This window comes from Lepisma saccharinum, chromosome 12 (genome assembly GCF_977018435.1).
Source record: "Lepisma saccharinum chromosome 12, izLepSacc3.1, whole genome shotgun sequence".
NCBI classification, from domain to species: Eukaryota; Metazoa; Arthropoda; class Insecta; order Zygentoma; family Lepismatidae; genus Lepisma; species Lepisma saccharinum.
Window position 1 is genome coordinate 44,194,416 of NC_139240.1, and position 22,421 is coordinate 44,216,836.

Genomic DNA, 22,421 nt, shown 5'->3' on the forward strand with positions numbered 1-22,421 from the left:
TAAATACGATTTATGAACAATAGTTTCATTTGAATTTTGTTTTTTATCGTCGCTTTTCTGCCACTTTTGGCTAATCGCGAAGATGAGGATGATTGATGATATGATGAAAGGACACTAACAAAGAACGCCCAGGCTGGGATTCAAACCCGTGACCCTGGCGTCGTAGCCACGGAGGTTAGCTTACGAACAGAAATGTTAAACAGTGAGTAATAAGTTGCAAAATGTGTGCAAGATTGTATAACGGTGTTCTCACGTTGTTTTCACGTAATAATGTTTGATATAGTTTAAATTATCAATTGCTGATTGTGCTTTCGTAGCTGCGAGAAAATGTAACTTAAAGCAACATAAATAAACACGTACGAATTGGCGTTTATACATGAATATACCACATTTTTTAGTTGTCTTTATGATTAACTCTGCATGATCATCGTTTAAGTTATTGTAATCCTCCTTCCAATGGATTTTCAAATATCACACGGTGCATTTCTTGATATCACGCTCCCTTGAAAAATATGTATTTCACCCAAGAAATGGCCTCGATACTTGATGCCAATTTTTCTTGCAAAAAGAAGCTGGACACGTACTTGAAGAAGGGACATTCACAAATAATATCCCGGAGTGGTTAACACATTGCGCTACGACATCGGGTCCCGAGTTGGAATCCCGGCCTGGGCATGCTGTTCCTTGTGAGTTTTCCTTCACCATATCATCACTCATCCTCATCTTCGCGATTAGCCAAAAGTGGCAAAAATGAAAAGTAAAATAAATTAAATCAATCAAATAACATCCATGCCTATACCGGAACTCGAACCCGAAACTTACGTAGCGAGATAAAAAGTGGTCTCCACCTCAAGCTGAACACATGTTTGCAAGAGCATGCTCATCCGTATTAGCCAAAAAAAAAAAATGTTGTGAACAGTATTTGGGTTCATTACTTTTTTTTAACTGCGTTATTTTGTTGGTATTTTTAAATATACTTCAGTTGAAGCCAGTGCATAATTATCCGTTGACAGATCACTCATTCTCCGAGATTATAGTGGCGAAAAAGTTATTACTATTTAAGGCTATTGGATGCGCGACCTAAACGTGCGCTTGGGCTACATAATCAAACTTGCAAATACTTTTTACTCCACGCATCTTTTAGTTCCGCCGCGCCATGTTGCAACTAACAGAAGACAACAGGCTTGCAGACGACAGCACGACAGTTGACCGCAGGTAGCGAGAGAATTTTATGTTGAGTGAAGCCGCGGTCGCTCCTTCTCAACAACCAGGTAGCAAGCGCCTCCAGGGTTCTTGCTACTCAACAATGTTGGGTTGCTGAGTGGTCCTGGAGGCGCCCTTTCTCATCTTTGCTGAGCAGTACATTCGACCCACTCGAAGCTGCTGCTGCTGCCATCTGCTTTGTTCTCTTTTGTTAGCAACGTTCAAACCACATGCACGTGTTGAAACTATTTCTGGGTTTCTGCATATTTAACACATATTTAACATTTGCTTTAAAGGTACGTATTGTAATGAACATGACAAACGTTGTTATTTATTTATTTTTAATTAGTAGTTAATATAATTATTACGTCATTGCAACTGTTATACATGTTTATCCCAGAGAGTAAAGCATATTATTTTGTGGTTTATCCCTTTATTTCGAAAGTACTGTGTATTTAGGAAGAAAGTACTTTCCTTTACCTAAAAGAACATTTTAATGGCTTGTGTATTTCACGCATAGGCATTATGGTATTAATTTGCTATCGTGATCATCTTAGTAGGTGCACTGCAATGCCTCGTTTTATCTAATATCTATATGCATTCTTTTTTAACCCTCATAATTTATTGTACTTTGAATACAGTGATACATGTAAAAGATATAAAATTTAATGAAAACTAGATATCGATATGTGTAGTTTATATTTTAACTTTTTCCAAAGGATTATAGCTACTAGTTAAACTATCCCCCCAATGCGAATATTTGGGAATTTTTAGACGCGAGGGCTGCTGCTATCACTCCCACAAGTTTCTTGTTTCAAGTTTCTTGTTTTCGTGTATCTTTTTTTGGTGTCTTTCAAACTTATTTTTCACCAAATTGGACGGACATTACATATTTATGCATTTTTAATGGCAACTTGTTTTTAAGTTTCCCTTCACTTAAGGTAGCAGAATGTAAGGCTTCATTATTTTGTTAAAATATAATGTGAAGGGTACTATTATCGTATGAGGGAAACACCTACGAATCATATATTTCGGACTTCTTTACATTGCTAACGTGTTATTTTCGAATGCAGAACATTTCTTAAGGTGAAATAATGCATTTCTAACTAAGATAATGTCTATTTCTTCTATTTACGAGTACTTACTGTTACTTGTTTCGAATCTGTAACACATTATGGCCGTGATAGCGTACTGGTTTAGGGGGCGTTCTGAGTGTGTTTTGTCGACTTATGCAGTGTTGCAACCTCGTTCACCGGAAAATGTCAACTTTCGTGCCCGGATTTGAAATTATGCTAATACGTCGCATTTACGTGTAGAACTTGTAAAATAACCTTGCGATTTACCACGTTCATTGTCCATATACAGCAATTCGGAACCATCTTTCTTTCGCAATTTGTTAATGCTCTTCCTTTACGCACAACAATCTTGCAACCTTGAAAACTGACGTCAGACGAGGAATGCCTACGTGGTTAGGTTAGGTTCCATTAGCATAAATACAAAGAAAAATTAATATTTTCGCTAAGAGACACGTTACCTTGTATCGCCTAACATGAAAAAGGTCTCTCCTGTGACGTCAGAACACAATGTTGCTACAGTGTTGTGCGATAAGAGACACCCATTTGGGTCGGAACCATCTTTCTTTCGCAATTCGTTAATGCTCTTCCTTTATGCACAACAATCTTGCAACCTTGAATATTGACGTCAGACGAGGAATGCCTACGTGGTTAGGTTAGGCCTGTTAGGTTAGGTTCCATTAGCATAAATACAAAGAAAAGATAATATTTTCGCTAAGAGACGCGCTACCTTGTATTGCCTAACATGAAAAAGCTCTCCTGTGATGTCAGAACACAATGTTGCTACAGTGTTGTGCAATAAGTGACACCCATTGGGGGAAAATGGCTTGTGCCGTGGAGCTGCTGTTCTTATAGTAGGGTTACGTTACGTTAAGAAAACATAGTTTATTTCGTTTTTTTTATCGATTTCCATACTTGATGGCTTGTTCCGTGGAGCTGCTGTTCTTATAGTAGGGTTACGTTACGTTAAGAAAACATAGTTTATTTCGTTTTTTTATCGATTTCCATACTTGACCAACAATTATTACATGCAGATTCGTGATTAGGAGGTCTCAATTAGTGAGTAGGCAAAATTTCATAGCAATTGGAGAGTGGTCCGGTATTGTAAACGCGTTCCAAAAAAAATTAAAAATACTCGACACGTGGTTCTAGTGAAAACACCGCGAGGCTGAAACACTGGCTATGGGTTTGCATCATCTTAACACACGGAACATTGCACTCTCATGCAGAAAGCAAATGGCGGGACCAGAAACAGCATGTCGGACAGAGATTTTTGCAGAAAACAACACGCATTCACATTAAAATGGATCAAATATATATTGAGGAACTTCCACAATGCTAAAGAAAATGATTTCCATAAGTACTTTCTCCTGTAAATTTGAAGGAATCCGGGTACTAGTTTACTATCTTTCGGACAGATTTCTACAGAAGAAACTACTTACCGTAATAAGTTCCTGTAGTATGGTCTAACACCGGGAAGGTGTTTTGTGTGAAATTCAGGTAAGTTTAAACTTCCTGTTTTTTTCTCAGAATCGACAGATTGAGACACCGCCGAATGTGTGAAATTCAGGTAAGTTTTCCATATCCTGGAAACTGATTTCTTCAAATTTAAAAGGTTGGGGCTCATTTGGAGGCAGGTGACTCCTGCCAATTTTTAACAGGGAGTTAATAGAAAAAGCCCGGGGAACCGTAGCGGAGGCGGGGCCATGTTAACGGTAGGTGCCGGTAGGTCAACTACCCCAGGGGCGGAGCCCGGAATCGGTGGGAAATTTCGACTCTAAAATTTCTAACAAAAATAGTGAAGAATTGCAATTACTTTGATCAAAAAAACGTCAATACACCTTAAGGAATGTTCCGCGAAGCTGATACGTTAGTACGAATGTCAAAAATTGACGAAACGAAGGATTTATAGGTGTCCAAAGGATAGTAAATTTTTACCAATGCATAAAAAGTTTTATACTGAAAACTGAAAGTAAGATATGTATCTAATTCTAAGGATTGCAGACTGCCCTTCTTTCTCGGTAAGGGTTGCGATTGTTGTATGATTTTTTTAAAATTTCCTGGCGGAAAGACAAATTATCGTAGAATGTTGGTGGTGATTGTGCCACGAAATTTGAACTTTCATTAAGGTAATGAGCAATGTTTGGATTCCAAAAAAAGTATCTATTAATGCTGATAAAATATCTTAAAAAATACCGTACGCAAGCAAGTTTTCTTCCGACGGGCAAGTTATTTTCGGTTTATAAAAGCATCAGAAAGTACTGGGAGTGAATGTAATTTGGAACCTTACTGAAACTAATTATCACAGTTTTCATTTCGATAAAGTCCGAAGTATAGGTGAAATGAGATGCTGGAATTACCTTGCGCAAAAATCCCAGTTTCGCAAACTTGATGCATAACACGGACTACAACCGGTAGCTGTTATCCTCCTCTTGAGCCTCGAAGGGGTTTCGTGTTTGAGAACAGCAGTAGTGACATCTGAGGTAATACAACTGAACGTATCAAGTGAATAGTAATTTTTCAAATAGGATTTGCTATGGATACCAAACCTAACCAGCGTAACCTAACCACGAAAGGAGCAATCCCACGTAGACAATCCTAGTCTGACGACTGAATGCAAAGTTACCGTAGTGTTGTGCGAAATCACGTATCAAGTGAATAGTAATTTTGCAAATAGGATTATGACGGAAATGCAATGAAAACCAAACCTAACAACGAAAGGAGCATTCCAACGTAGGCAATCCTTGTCTGACGACTGTACGCAAATTTGCCGTAGTGTTGTGTGATAAGAGAAAAACCCAAATGGCTAGAATTCGTGAACCGATACTGGAAACCCCTTTGTACCTCACACATGTGAAGAAGAAGCAGTTCGTAAGCAAATGTTGCCAAGTATAGGATTATATGGAAGTGAAAAAGCAGTGTCAAGGAAACACACTGTAAATAATTGCTAAAACTCCGCAGTATGTTTTAACAGACATAAATTGAAATCGAACCATGTTAAAATTGTGAACGTAGCATGATGAAATCGCAATAAAACAAAGAACTTGGGGCCCCCTTTCTCTTCCAGGCAGTACATCCTGTACTGCATTTAGTAGACTGGGACTGTGGTGTGTACCATCCTTGTGTGTGATTGTGCTTTCAACTATATCATCTTACCACCATTCATCTTATCTTTAGAATTCACTAAAACTGGCAGAAACATAAAGTAAAATAATCATTATATTAGTAAACAAATATACAATCTGATGGACATCTGTTCGAGAACTAGCTAGCCCTGCCCACTTCCATTTCAGTGACGCTACAGTGACATATCCGACTTACTTAGATTGTATAGGATTACTAAAGTCCATTTTTTTCCACTACAAAGTGGATGTAAACAAAAGCACGTGTTCTAGAGAAAGCCAGTGCAGCCCTATTGGTGGATTCTGGCAGTAGTCCCTCCGCAGACCTTTTGCACCCTGATAGATAGTCCATTCAATGCCGTCTTGAAACTAGAGTAATACAGCATTGTATGCTGTTCGAAGCATTTACTAGCCTTATCCTTGCTTATGAATTCATAATCAATCTTTAGTAAAGCACCTACGGTGACATTCACTCATTCAAATTAACGAAATTCCCGCTACTTGTCTGTCACTCTGTGTTGTGCAGTGTTGCAAATTCACAATATTAAGTAAAGTCTATAATCTTGAAACACCGGACTAGACAGAATCAGAAAACATGATTTAGACTGACAGTGATTGACATGGGAATCTCTAGATTACGCACGTGTTGATGTATAGGGGCTATCCACCGGAAGGAAGTGCCTTCGCGCGGATGCCATACTTGTAGCACAACAACTTCCGGTTTGTAGGCTCACAACATGCCGCTAAAGGGAGCTGAGATTGTGTCATGTATGAAAGGAACGAATGATTGTGTACAAGGAGGATGTAAACTACGATCAGGGCTAAATAATCTTTCATGGATCTCTCTTCATCCATTTCCTCGAGATCTAGGTGCCAAATTATTGCATTCAAGCTGTCAAGCGTGAAAATTGGAAGACCATCAGCAGGAGTAGACTGCGGAGTAATGACAACGGATGTGCAAAACCCCAAAAAGACGGGACCTACATCTTGCACTTTTTCACTTAAAACATAAATGTATGCATTTAAGCGCTCTCGCTCTGTAGGAAAAATTACTTTCTATTTAATATGTAGGCTACAAATATCGCCAATGAAACGACGATCAGCAAATGGATCTCATCTTGGAATAATGCCGTATTACTTCCTAGTTGCTCATCCAATTGATATGCAAAGGCCTGTACTTTGCCCTTATATCTCTTATTCTCCTCGTCGTCAAGTGTTTTTATATGATCCATTTCATCCGGTATACAAAACGAGAAGAAATGCCACAAGTACGCGCTTGAATTACTCGGCCGCCGTGAACCGGAAGTTGTTGTGCTACAGTTCGACAATCGATTGTGCCGTTCGATATGTTTTTGTTTACTCGTGGATAGCCCCTATATACCACAAACACGCACACACTACTTTCAACTTCATGCGTTTTATCTAGAATGGTAAAATCAACACACTGCAAAAGATTGTAGGGAAACCTTTGAGTAAAGCCAAAGTGCTTGGTGCAAATACAACCAGTGATGCTTAAAATCGTACGGAATGTTACTTTAGCATTTATTAAATGATCCACTTACGCTTCCTTTCCCTTACTCCCCACATAAAACATGCTCAGATTTCAGGAACCTGAATTCCCCAAGCTTGTCAAAGAAAAATGCCAGATGCATACACTGGCAACTGCTTCCAAGAAGGAATTTGTAGAGGGCGGGGACACAAGCTTTTGGCATTACAGATGGGCAAACTGTGCCATTCAGTGTTGCTACCCGACCTTTATAGAAACATCGTTGCAATTCGGTAATATTCCAAAGATGTTATCGTATCTAATTGCTATATAGCCAATTTCGCAACTACAAAGTTTTATTAATGTTCCAACATGGGTGTACGTAATAAGACCTTCACATTTCTTGTATCTAATTCGTAAGGGAAAAAATAACATAGTTGGAGACACTACTTCTCGTGGTCAAGATTCTTCCGAAACACTGTTACCCTCAAGCACACGGCTATTTATAGCTTTCCTCCCCTCGACCCTGCAAAACCTGCCCTCCTCTCCCTTGTCCTGTGGTGGTTCTTGAGATTTTGCGTAGTGTTTATAGGTTGTAAATATCATTAAATGTTGATGTGGCTTCAACAGCAAGTGTTTGAAAACATCTACATTTGAAACTTTGAACAAGTGGCGATACCAAAATTGCGGTGGATCCAGAGTATTGTGTTGAATCGTTAACTTCTGAACAGGTGTCTTAAAAACAAGCATTTATGTGGTCCGCAAGGAAATTCAGCCGAACAAAAAAGCGGATGGCACATTTTAGCTGATTTTGGACTTGCTGCCGTTAGCAGGAAAGTGGATGTTTTTTTTTCTCATGGATATGAGTTTGTTTACGCTGGTTAAATTATTGCATGATTCATTTGGTTTATTGTACTTCGCATTTCTGCCACATTTGGTTAATCGCGAGGATGAGTGATGATATGGTGAAATTGATGAAATAACACTCACAAAGAACATCCATGCCCAGGCCAAGATTCAAACTCGGAACTCCTGGCATCGTAGCGCACAGTGATAACCACTCCGCTACAACGGACAGCTGTGTAAATTCTTCTTACATGGTATATTACCACTGACGAGAACTGCCATCGTTGGTAAGTTTTTACCTCTATTTTATTATATTTTCTTTATCTCTCGTATTTACAACAGTGTTCATTTTAAAAAACTAATATTTGCACATTTTTGAAAGTCACTCTAGTCTCGAAACGTTGTGGAAAATACTGACACTGAAGCTAACACGTGCGCTCGGAGGGAGGGGCAAGTGTTGGCGAATAGAAAGTGGGACCCGCGTGCATTAATACAAATTTCGGTAACTTATTGGCCACACCTACTTCGTTTGAAAGCTGGAAACAGAATAGATGGCCAGTTTTTCTCTTGACATTTTAGCCTTATGTCCTTTGTCCAAGAAGATTTTGAAAAATATGTATGTTCTACATATGCAACAAAAATTTATCCAGATGCTGTGTACTTATAAATGTAAGCAAGAAAGTTGCATTTTCTATGACACTATAAATCTGGGTAAAAATGTGAGTTCCCGGACACCTATAAATTTTTCGTTTTGTGAATTTTTGACATTCGTACTTACCAATCTGCTTCGCGGAACATTCTTGAAGGTGCATTCACGTTTTTTTGATTAAAGTAGTTGCAATTTTTTTTTAAAAAAAGTGTTTTTGCAACTGAAGAATGTACGTTTCCGCAAATGGTTTTTGGGGCTATGTGTCAATGGTTCGTGGGGCTATGCAAGAATGGTGTGTGGGTCTACGCATATTTTTTTCGAAACCAATTTTTAACTATTGTAACCTATACGTGACCCTACCTAACCTAACCTTACCGGAAATGGTTCGTGGGGCTATGCGTCAATGGTTGAATTTCCGCTATGAAACATTCCCACATCACACAAAACACCTTCCAGATGTTAGACAATGCTACAGGAACTTATTACCGTAAGTAGTTTCTTCTGTAAAAATGAAGAAATCTGTCCGGGGAATATAAGATTAGTACCTAAATCTGGTAGAAAATGAAAAATTGTGTATGGTTTATGGAGATTATGAATCTTTGCCGTTTTTATATTGTGGAGATATGTTATGGTGATATAATGTACAGTCAATGGCAAAGATAACAGTAGGCAAATTGTCCATCACCAGGGCTCGGAAGAATTCCGGTCACCATGGCGACTAAAAATTTTATCCTGGTGACTGATCTTTTGCTGTAATATGTACAAAATTTTGATGATTCTAAGTTCACATTTCAGTACAGTGTAAGTTAGCAAATTATTTTATTTTGTTTTATCAACGTTGTGAACATTCCATATTCAGTAACAATTTTTTACCCTTTGTCCCCCATTTCCTGCTTTCTCAAATAGTTTGGCGATGTTTTGAGTACTGTGATGCTCAACATCTTGTACAGTGTGTTTTAAAAGTCTCACAATCCAAACTTTGGAAATGTATATCATCAAAACCGGAAGAGAGATTTACACCGGGTTTTCTGCATTATAAAGCCTCATCCATTGAGATATTTTTCAATGCTTGAAATTATCAGTTCACTTCATACAGAAAATTATATAAATTAATAACTGACTGAAAGCAGCATGCAATTTTTTTCCAGAAATGAACTTCTGAGTAGGAAAACTATGTAAGAAATTGTCGAAGGGTCATAATTAGACATTTGATGACGTGTGCCATGTCAGTCTGTCATTTGTGACCAATATTGGTCATGTGCAACATTTGATGAATTTGTGACTGGTGATTTTATGGGTTGAGTGAAAAGTGCCATTTTTGGGACATATCTCCATATATGTCGACACCAGCAGGTTGAAATATTGCCAATAGTTGCATGCAACATGTGTCTTAAGTATAGGCTATACATTTACGTGAAAAATCGTAAATCAAGATTTAGGGCCGAAATTGAGACTTGAGAGAATCCTGGGCTGCCCTTGGCTCACTTTCGCCGCTACTGTGCCTGTTTTTTTAAATTGATACAGCATGGCATATTCATTGGAGCAGTGCGTGTGCATTGCTGAAGAGTATTTTACTACTCATTCTTACACTCATGTGCAAGAGGTTTTCCAATGAAAATGCCCTGCTTCTGCTGAACCTCCCAAAGCAACTGTTTTACAACCAGTCAAACACCAACAAATGATCCCACAAATTGTTTTAAGAGTTTGTATTTATTGTTGAAAATCAGTTCTCAGATGTTTTCAGCAAATTAACAAGTTTTTTAAAATACTGTAATTGCTTTTATTTAGATAAATGCTAACATAAATTTATGAACCCTGTGATAGCCTACAGGATTAGTTTAGTGCAGAAAACCCGGTGTAAGTATCTCTTATGATTTTCATGATATATATTTTCAAAGTTTGTATTGCGCAACTTTTGAAACACACTGTACATAGTATGCTCAATTGTTAGTAGGTGGTTTCCTGGCGCCTGATTTTCAGGGCTGGTGCCTAGCTTTGAAGAAAATTTTTCGAGCACTGTCCATTGCTATTTCCATTACTCTTTATTTCACACCCTGTGTTGTTTTAAGGAATGAATTAATCTTGATACAAAGCGGATGATGTCCTCTGCCTAATGACGTTTTTAATTCAATTCATGATCATCACATTGTGGAAATCGGACTGAATGAAAATGATGGACAATTTACCAACTATTAATTTTGCCATTGTGTGTACTTCTGTTACCTTAGCCTGAAGGCTAGATGAAAGTGATTATAGCACCGTACACATTTGATGACGATTGTCATTTTACATTTTATTCTTTGAATTTTCACGTGTTCTTGTGTGTGTAGAATGGGTAACACTTTCAATTAGTCAAAACTGTTTTCTTCATTTTTACAGAAGAAACAAATCACTTTCTGTAGCATTGTTGACATTCCCGAATGTATTTTCTGTCTTCGTTTCATCTTTTTTTTAGCGATAATTCAAGTTTTTATGTATAAAAATATTGCAATTGCCTTTGCTTCCATGTACGAACCGGATGTTCCTTGTGCTTTATGACATAATCCCCCGCCACTTTTTCCTACCACCCCGTGTTTTTTTTTCAGGATGATGACTTGACCCCAAATTTTAGCTATGCTTGCATAACCTAACCTTTCCATAAATAGTTTGTGTGGCTACCCGGAAAAAAAAAATAATAACACTGAAGTAGGCATTTTTTTGGTTTAGAAGGTTGGAAGTAGTGTAATTCATACGTTCTGGACCATTTATTTTGTATATTTTCGTTTTACCCCGATTTCAGCTAATTTTCCAAGGGGAAAATATCTAAGAAATCCCAATTTTACCACTTTTATAGCATAAAAAATAATTGTTTTTTATCAAATTCAACTACTCATTTTTATAGGACAAAATTTACTTTTTGAGCCTAAATCAGTATATTTACAATTATCCAGATTTTAAGAGAAATAGAAGTGTAGATAGTGATTTTGAGTTATTTTGCAGTGCAGTGCTGTGTAGTGTATATAATTATTTCTCAAGTGTGTGTATTTCTGATTAATTTTTACGTCTGAACTGTGTGGATATTGGTTTTAAGTTATTAGCAGTGCAGTGCTGTGCTTTGTAGTGCAGTGTAAATGTGTGTGTTTTCTGATGAAGTTTACGTCTGAAATGCATATACTGTTTTTAAGTTATTAGTACTGCACTGCAGTGCTGTGTAGTGTATATAATTATTTCTGAAATGTGTATATTCTGATTAATTTTACGTCTGAAAATGTAGGTGTGTATTTTTGGAAGAGAAAGCTATATATAAAAATATATACAGGGAGGTTATTGCAGCATGCCACCGCTTCAGCATCGGCCGTTTGCCGGCCCAGTCATGCAACAGGTGCCGGCAAATTGCGTAACAGATAGCCCGTAACAGAAACCGCTTGTTTTGTAATGTTTCCACTTTTCACAATTACAGTTACAATTACAATTGAAATAAGCACGTACCTTGTCGCACGGATGCAGGAAAAGGTGTCCTCCCAAATACAAATATTTCCGGCACCTTATTTCTGACATCTAATCTTAGATTAGACATCGCTACTTTATCCTCAGTTGACAGAAAGGGAAGACAGCATCCCGGCGCATAAAGCAAACCGAAAGCGTAAAATGATATTTAAAAGTAATAATAATGATGATCACTAACCTCCTGTGTTATAAGAGATGTTGAAAATGACTTCCTTCAACAGCAATACAACACGTTTCTTAGGTTCAAGAGATCCTGTCTATCGTAATCCCTGACCACTTTTCTGCAAGAATTCGTTTTCACGTAATTATCGTACATAAAAACTCTATGTTCAAGACTATATTTGTTTAACGACATAAGTAATGAATGAATAACAATTAACACACAATAAAGCACTAGCACACCAACTCAATAACACAGTATAAACAAAACGCGTACTGATAAACGCGAACAGAAGTGAACATGAATGAGCGTAGACTCACTGTCTGGTAGCCGACAGTGTTGCTAACCATTTTTCGGCAATGTCCCTACAGACGTAGTCAAAATGTCCCTACAACTGACCAAATGTCCCTACGCCAAGTAAAGTGACTAAAAAAAAAACACCTCATGAGCATGCAAACAGAAGATAAAATATACACATTTACTTACCAAATCTTTCTGCTCGGTGCTTCCACAATTAATGAAGGAGCGAATTTACAATACAGGACCTCTCCCCGATTTTTTGTAATATTTCGCATACTCACTAATTGAGGCCTCCTAATCACGAATTTGAAGTTAAAATTTGGGGGGTCACGTGTAGAAATTGCAAAATAAGTGACATTGAGTGGTCCGCGATCGGCACGATTGCTTATTATTTACCGGAAGATTTTGTGTTTCCAATACTTAAAAAACGAAATATACATTCCTGATATTACTACGACCCCAAATTTTAACTATGTTTGCCTATCCTAACCTAACCTAACCGTACCTGAATGGTTCGTGGGGCTATCCGTCAATGGTTTGTTGGGCTACCCGTGCATGTTTTTTTCGAGCCCAAATTTTAACTATGTTTGCCTAACCTAACTTAACCTAAACTTACCGAGAATGGTCAGTGGGGCTATTCCTGAATGGTTTTGCGGTAATTGTGATTACGAACCGATAAAAAATATTATTTTCGTAGCACTTTAACGGCAAACGTTCATCATCGAAGGCCATTTTCGTATCCTGCAATTTTATGATTGATGTACTGTTGCCAAATTTACCTGTAATCAAATCAGTTCTTCTACATCGTGATTGTCGCTGTCACATGTAAGCACGTTCTTTGGGCAATATACTGAAATCCATAAGTTTATTAATTAGCCCACAGCCATCCTCCTGCACACTCCACCTAACAATCTGTACAACATTAACAACTTTTTTACTGTTCTCTTCCGCCATTCTTACACGATCCATGCTCTCCAAGTATGAAATCAACAGTGTGGCAACGCTGTAGACAGCGTAACTAATTTTAATTTGTTCATATCAACAAATATGGCTACCATACTTGTATACGGAGAATCATTGCGAGAATTGAAAAGCTTATTTTACAACTTCTACACGTTAATGAACATTTTTTCCCCCTCACCCCAACATGTTAACTTGAGATAAATAATCACGAATAATTATTTCGTGAGTATAAGACGTAGCATAGAAATTACAGAAGGGTCCGGTATTGTAAATTCTTACCTTAATGAATAATAGGGGTGTGCTGGACAGAATTTTTTGGGTCGGGACGGGATCGGGACGGTAATTTTTTTAAATCCCGACATTCGGGACTGAAAAATTTGCAATTTCCCGACCAAGTCGGAAAATTTTCTGGACGGGAAATGTTCGAAATTTCCCGAAGCACTGGAAATCTCGAATTTTACAAGTCATTTTCACTTTAAGTGATTGTTTTTGCATTTCTAGAATAAAAACTTACAACTTTCGATAAGTTCCAGAAACTTACAAGGCAGAAAACGTCGAGAATTAACGACTTTTTAAAGTAAAGAATCCAGCACACCCCTAATGAATAACGTTGAGTCGTTTACTGTTGATTATGTTATTTGAAGTCATACATGCTGCTGCTGTGAAGAGATAGATGTTGGTTGGTGATGCTGTATTTCCTGCATTCTTTAACAATTTTGGTCCCATTTTATTTCCCTTTTTTGTTTTTGTATCACTTAACATTGAAAATATTCTTTCCGTTTCCACGTTAGAATGCGGCAATGTTAGCACTATTTTCGCGAGAGTGGAAATGTTTTCAAAAAGGAACTTGCCTTGAAAGTTTTTGGTAACCGATAACATGTTCCAAAATTCTGATGGAGATCTGTTAGTTAGTTCTTTTTTCTCCTCCTCGCTAAAGTATCCAGATAAACTAATTCATAAAATGTAATTTACCAAGATTGAAAAAAGTACCTACGTTTTCCCTCATTTGGCAAAATCTGTCCCTACGTTCCTACGCGGGCGAAATTTAGTGAAAAGTCCCTATGCGTAGGGACATGTCCCTACGGTTGGCATCACTGCCGACACGTGCAGTATGAAGCGCCATCTCGCGGCTGACAACTCACCCAACCCCCGATAAGCTGCAGGCGCTGTCGCGACAACTGAGAATAAAGTAGCGATGACTAATCTAAGATTAGACGTCAGAAATAAGGTGCCAGAAATATTTGTATTTGGGAGGACACCTTTTCCTGCATCCGTGCGACAAGGTACGTGCTTATTTCAATTGTAATTGTAACTGTAATTGTGAAAAGTGGAAACATTACAAAACAAGCGGTTTCTGTTACGGGCTATCTGTTACGCAATTTGCCGGCACCTGTTGCATGACTGGACCGGCAAGCGGCCGATGCTGAAGCGGTGGCATGCTGCAATAACCTCCCTGTATGTACCTTGGTGTGTAGAATGCTAATCATATATATATATTTATAATTAATTTTTTATTAAGTATAAGTTGTTCTAACCTTATTTTTTGAAAAAAAAAATTGAATATATAAAACCTAGCATTTTTTAAAAATAAAAAATTAAATATATAAAACCTAAGAAATTTTATTTTTAAAATTTTTAATATAAAATCTAAATTTTTTTATAAAAAAATATAATTATATATATACACACAAATTATATCATATCATATATTATAGCGGCCTGCCCCAGAAACTTACGAAGGAGGTTAGCCTTCCTCCAGCAGGAGCTGGAGTCCGTGGAAAACGATTTCCTGTGGCTGGGGGACCTGTTCCACAGATGCAGGGGTTGGAGAGTCTTTGAAGACGACTCGCAGTAGGGTAAGTGAACAAAATTTTCCTAATACTAAATATTAATAATAATAATAATCATAAATTCTCAAATTATAACATTTGTGGTAAACCACACTGTTAAAACTTGGAAACGCTAATGGTGCCGTGGCGACTTTTGCTGCACATGCCTGTGCTAATCATAGAGGCTTAGCCCGGTCATGTTGCTGGAAATTTTGATTAATCTATGTGCATAAAATGCTAAAATTGCCCTTTTGTAACATTTTCCCTGATTTCTATCGCAATTTCGTTTGGCTTTATCCTGATTCTAATCAAATGCAAGTCGATTTCCCAAAAAATTTGCTAACTATAAATATCTTTATTATAAACGGGAAAATTTTGCGAGAACAACTAAAAAAAAAATCTCGTCTTGTTGTTCCTTTGATAAAATTATTGGTCGTGATTAATCTTAAGTGCATAAATGCGACGTTTTATGGCAAAATTTATCTATGTAAAACAAAACAAAATATCCCTAACATTGTTGATATGAAATTCTATCGTGAAAATGAAATTCTGATGGCTATATCCTTAACTAAACTGGTCCCATGAAAATGTAATGAGCGAACGCCACTGGTTCGAAAAAATATGCAGAGTCTAAAGTTTTCGTAGTCGTTTCCATGCTAATTCTTTCTGAGCTTCAAGTGTGCTCGGGAAGGCTTCAACGCGATAAAAGAATTTGTAAATTCAGCGGCGATGTATTTCTGCTTAGCGTTGCGTTCCGGCGTTGCTTGGAGGGCTGCAAATCAAGGCAAGGCTGGCTCGCTTGCCGTGTTCGGGCAGCTTCGGGTTCCGTCAGAATAGCGGGCGAAAGTATCACATCGAGCAACGATGCTTGGACGTTAAAAAACGACGGGCAAAGGAAGAAAATGAAGCGCTATGATTTGCTGACTTGCTGCGTGACGTGCTAATGTTGACAAAACTTTAAATTACTACAAACAAGGTTTAGTAAGAGCTGCGAAAGTCTAAACGAAGTCAAGGACTTTTGAAATGACGTTGTAGGCGGGATGGAGAGAGAGAAAAAAAAATCGTCGCCTCTGTCAGCGTGGCTACAAAACTCGAACACTTCCGTGATCGCATAATAACAAAGACTTGGGAAGGTGCTAGCAAAATAAAAGACTAATGAACCTTGCATAAAATACAATCAAACCTCAATAATGGATTATAACTTAAAATTTAAAACGTAATAAATATGATAAAAATTCTAGGCAAACGTATAATCGTAAAAAATATGATCTGTAAAAGATACAACTGGTTCGGAAACCTGAGAATTTGGCTTACTTTCAGCTTTTTGAGTGAAACTTGGAACTTCCTCGTCTTTTGCTGTTGACTGATTTACAAATAAATCTTTAACTTTTACAATTGGCTGGACACAGGGCAAAGTAATCAATTCACTCTCAATTTTGCGGCTGTTTTGAACAAAACTTGGAACCTTGCTTACGGCAAACTTCTGAACTCTATCTTTAACAGATACAATATTCTTCGGCAAATCTAAAACGTCGTCTTTGGTGACTAATATATTTCGGGATGAATCTTGAACTTCTTCTTGTACACTAAGCTGAATAATAACGGATTGGGGGAATGGTGGTGGTATTGGAGGGTGAATTATTTTTGACGCTACCAATTCAACAATTGATGCAACGTCATCGTAAAGCTGGTCCATGGACGGTGAATCATTTTTAAGTTCACTTAACGCTAATTTGTTGGTACACTCATGGTCATAAGTAATATATTTCTTGCGTTGACATTTACAGTAACAAATTATGAAAATTATAAAAATACTGATAATAAATGTTGTTAATAATAAAGTTGTAATAATATTATGAGGATAGTCAAAGGACTTTTTCAACAGATAAATAAAATTTGAAGCTTATACGTATGGAAGAAATCCATTTAACATAACTAAAATCGCAATGATTTTCATGTTGGTTTGGCAACAAAACAAACAGTTCCTCAAAACTAACATGTACTTTAAGCCTGCCTAGTTTAAATTATTGGGTATTTTAACTCAACTTAATTATTTCTGATTCTAGGCTCAATTTATCTGTTTAATTTATTTATCTGATATGATTTATTTATTCTCTAAATTTTTTAGCACTGTTTAATTTATCTTATTTTAAATTTTACTGCAAACTTATGTTATTTCATTTCAGGTGTTATCTTTACTTTTAAATACTTAAAATCAATCAAACCGTACTGAGGTACAAGGTAATGGAAAAAATTGCCTGATTTACTCCTGACTACCTGAAATAAAATAATTATTATTATTTATGCAATCTTTAAATACATTAAAATACTAACATCACTAAAGCATCTCCACCACGTATCATTCTAAAGAATGATGGGATCTGAACCAGTGTTTGTGCAATTAATTGCTGGGTGATGTAAGTTACTCATCATTCATCCTCTGATGAGAGCACTCGTCATTGGCATGACAAGTTAACGCTTGGCAATGCGAAAGGTACAAATAAATTAAGGAACTAAACTGCAGAAAAGACAATGGTCACTCATTGGGTTTTGTGAACCTTTGAACCTGAATCATGGCTGGGTGTTAGGATAGTTACCTGTCTATCTGATGAATTATGATGAATAAAATATACAAAGTCCTCTGTTGGCTTCTCAATTGGTTGACCAGAGCGTCGTCTCACTTCTGCCCTACTGCTCTCCTAAACTCTTCTCGCTTCTCAACTCCAATCCAAAGTCAGTCCCCTCTCAGCTTGTCTCACCTCTATATCACTAGGCCATGGAGCTCTTCCTCCATGCCGAATCATGTTTTTAATTGCCACTATGCAAACCGCCGACTCCATAGGCAGAAGAAACTACCTGTTTCCTGGATAGCTCAGGAGGTTTGCATAGCACAACACTGTGCATTGTTTACATGCCTCAGAGGTTGAGACAACTGAGAAAAACAAGTGAATGCCCTGGTCAACGTGAAGCATTCAGAGAGACTTTATAAAATAAACGTATAATCTTAGGGATTGATACGATATAAAAGAATAACAAAAATATTAAATTCAATCACAAACAAAAAAAAACACATACAAAGGTCTGGATGCTCGTCATGTGGCTGATCAAAAATTGGAAGAGACTGCATTTGGAAGATTAGCCTGCAGAGATGCTTCTTTGGGTGAACGAATAACAGCATTGGGTACAACCATTGCTATGATCAATGTCATGTTCTTTACAATCTGCATCGAGAGGGTTGATCCCTCTGTCCCCTCTTTTTAATCGACTCTCAAGTTTTGTCCCAGGACCACAGCATTGGTAGCCAGGTACATGTAATTCAAATGAGAGCTTATTAATAATATCATTTACCAAACCTCGACCCTCTGATACATTCCAGAATTTAGGGGGAAGAGCATTGATAATTTTAATTAAGTATCCTATACCTTTGGGATCATTTACAATAAAATGAGCTAGTTTGTTGCTAATCATGTCTACAATACCCATTTTCTCATTGTAAAAGTTGTTGTTTCCAGCATTTTCCTCCCCTGCTATAACCAGCAATCTATGAGTTTTCTCACATCATCTACCCACACAAATTCTTTAGGTAAAGTATTGTATTGTTTGATACCACTACCAGTTTTGAGTTGGTTCCAGATAGGTTTATTAAGATTCTTGTATTTGTCCCCACTGCTCGATTTAACTCTATTCTGACTGGCATCGTTATTTTGATATAAGGCATCAGATAGTATCAAAATATCTGAGTAACTCTGATAATCTTCTTCTGTAAAATTCTTTGCTTGTTTCTTGGTGGTGAGCTCCCATAATCCAGGAGTACCAGGATATCTGGACCAGCTATTTTTCCCACCCAAATTGATTTTTATGTTGTCCCCTTCAAATGTTACTCTAGATTTCCCAATTTTCCAAACTACTCCTTCGTTTGTTTCCATGGTTGAATACAATCCAAACACTTCATCTTTTTCAAATTTGCTTGTACTCAGGTAATCCATTGCCAGGGGACCCAACTCAATTTTCTCTGGTTCACTTCTAGCTTTAGTAGGTGGTTGTTGGAGGGTCAGAGGAGTATGGATACTAGATACAGGTGTAGGTGGAAAATCTGCATAGTTTTTAGCAGTAAGAGGTACCAATTCATTTATGAGATTTTTATTTTGTTCTGTGACACCTTTAATCTCTTTACCGAGACCACTGATTGCATCGATAGTTGTGCATCGATAGTTGGTTGGTTTTGACGTTTGTGTTATTCATAGAATCCCCTGTTTTCAATCTTCCAACTTTTGAAATGTTTTTACAGGTAATTTCAAATTATCTTCAGTTTTAATTTTTGACATATTTATTTTTGATTAGAGGTTATTTTATATTGTTTCAACGTTCAAAAAGTCGTTGATTTTATTTCTAAATTTTCCATTGTTCCAACAAGATGAACAAGATTTTGAAAATTGGTTATAATTTAAGTCACCCCCCACATAATCATCATATACATGTTAAGATTAGTATGATCTTGATGAAACTTAACAAATTAGGTTGGTATTATCTTGTAGTAACTGTTTAGGAATCTTGGAATAAGATTGAGCTAAATAAAAGCAGTCTCTTTCTTTCTGACGACCCTGTGTAAACAAATTTCGGATTTCGTTTTGATTTTCTAGAATAACTCTGTACTCCAATTTTTGGTGAATCCCTTCTCAAATAAATGTTTAAATTTACTAACTCTTACCTGTTCCCCTATTTTGTATTTTGGTTTCTTGGTAGTGTATTTATATTTTTGACAAACAGTAGAAATCAACCTAGACTCATCAGACTTGGTTACCTCACCAGCTTTCATGTGAATAGTTCTGTGTACTGAATTATTATAATTTGGCCACATGTGATTTTTTTAATGTTCTGTTGAATCGTTCCACTATACTGGCTTTAAGATCTATGTATGTAGAATAATGTTTAATATTATGTTGTTGCATTAACTTGGTAAATGTGGAATTGTAAAATTCTTTTCCTCTATCTGTTTGCAAATAATTCGGTATCCTACCTTGCTCAAAAATAAATTTAAAACCCTCGGTAACACAAGTACCTGTCTTAGATTTTAAAGGAATAGCCCACGCATATTTACTGAATGTATCAATAACTGTGAGCATATATTTGTAACCATGATTTATCTTATGTAAATTTTTTAAAGTTCCTGTGCTCATTTCTATCAGATGAGCTTGAAACAAATCGTCTACTCCTTTTGTTACCACACTCAGTCGTTTGTAGTTGCGACGAACTGGTCTGTGTAATTCACTAACTATATCTTGTCTTGACATCGGGTTCTATAAGAAAATATGACATAAAATGGATTATTTTCAGGGTATAATTGTTTCACTTCAAATAATAATTCGTCACAAGTTTCCACATGAAAACCAGATAATTGTTCATCCTCATGTGTTTTATAATTATTTGCAGATGCATCCCAATGTGCAATAGGTATCTGAAGTGCTCTGTACACACCATCTTTTCTCTGTTATGGTGAAATTTGGCACTTCTATATCTTTTCCCTTCGTTACGTAGCCAAATTTTAAAAACCTAATATTACCATCAAGAAAAAATTCATGAGACTGAGTGTAGGGATACAATTTGCAATTTCCCAGGTAAGTCTGGGAAGTTTTGGGATGGGAAATGTTCAAAATTTGGTGATGGGTTCTGTGAATACAAAAGAAAACATACTTCTAACACACTTTCTCTCGCATACATACATAAATTTACATTATACATCGGTAATGTTTATTTTTGTTTCTTGTCCAGGTGCGAACAGTAGAGACAATTCAAAGAGATGCCATCGAAGTAGACGGTCTTGCGATTTGGCGATCTTCCTCTGTGACGGAACGTCACACAGAAGTAATTTACCTCCCGGTGGAAACTACTCCCCACTTTGGTTCCTGCTGGTGCTGCCGGGTCGGGAGGACAGTTATTTCCCTCCGGATCTGCCACCCCACCTTCAACCAACAGCGCCACCACCACAACAAAAAAAATCCAATGCTCCACAACCACCACCACTCCAACCACAATCTAGCAGCCCTCTATCCCTAGCAAGCCTTTTGGATTTCCCCGCTTGTGATGTCGGCACAAACAACAAACATCCATCTCATGCATGGATGAACAACCCCCTCCAACTCTTATGCCTCTGTTGCCTCTCGACCACCGGCACGTCTCATGATGCTATACCCAACTGGAATCACATCAAATATGCCAGCCACAAGAACATCTACAAGGGCACAGTCCATCACAATACCGATGATAATCAAACAAGAACGACATTCACCACTGGTGTTCAAACGATCACCAACCTCTCCATAACATGCACCAGACATCACTTCCAAGGTAAGTACCACTACGTTTAAACGTGGTCTATACTTATTCATCTCCTCTTTTTTTTTTAACACACTCGCCATACTATGTTCCGTACTTTGTTTATTCCTTGGCGAATAAATCTGATGCTAGGAGTGGCCACTAGTCTTCCATGATCACACTTGAACCTTCCTTTTTTCCTACAGCCGTCGTCATCTTCTTCTTCCTCTTCTACTTTTCTATCCTTTTTTTCCTCCTCCGCTTCCTCTTTTCTTTCTGTCAATGAGGATAACGCGAACGTTAAATTGACACGTTTATTCTCACTGCCAGGAAAAAATGAGTAGTACACACCCTCTTTCGATTGAACTTGCTGGTCAAAAAAACTGATGAACACACTATATATCGGTAAATATTTATCTTTTTCCACATAATGACACTCAACTAAATCCATATCATCCGGAATATCACCCATGAACATATCCGCTATCGTGTGTCTAGCTGTCAGGCGACCGTGGAACAGACTTAACACATTCGGGTCTGGCCTCATAATACAGCATTTTTACCTCTGGACTGCAGTTTTTGGTAGTTTTTCAAAAAACCATACAATTTTTTTTTTAATTTCGTTTTTATTTACCACACATTTCTTAAATCTACACAACTTCCTCTTTTCAGTGAACAAAAACTTGTTAAATTTTCTTTTCATTTTCAGACATTTTTGAATATTTTTCAGCAATGTTTTGTGAAAAAAAGTACAACATGGTAACAAATGTTAATGTAGAGATATTTTAAGTTCGTAATCTGGAAATTTCAATAATTAACTACATAAACTATCAATACATCTTTGGAATCTTGCATAACAATAATTCTTATGTGCACATAACAAAAAATAATTACAAATTACAGGTAATTAGCTTTTGTATGAAAAAGTGGCTGCAGGACAGGACCAGACGATGTATCAGTTGGTTCTGAGTCATCTGTAAAAATTAAAGAAA

General features: G+C 37.1%; 1 protein-coding gene across 2 annotated transcripts in view; it reads left to right on the forward strand.

Annotated features, from left to right (window-relative positions):
- The first annotated feature begins 1,424 nt into the window (after positions 1–1,424).
- Positions 1,425–22,421, forward strand: part of LOC145996455 (uncharacterized) — a 112,954-nt gene continuing 91,957 nt past the window's right edge. For both annotated transcript variants that reach the window (XM_083132945.1, XM_083132944.1), the window contains exons 1-3: positions 1,425–1,499; positions 15,004–15,144; positions 20,887–21,462. In XM_083132945.1, coding sequence (XP_082989071.1) covers positions 21,237–21,462 — 226 coding nt within the window. In that variant the 5' untranslated portion in view covers positions 1,425–1,499; positions 15,004–15,144; positions 20,887–21,236. The remainder of the gene's footprint in view (positions 1,500–15,003; positions 15,145–20,886; positions 21,463–22,421) is intronic.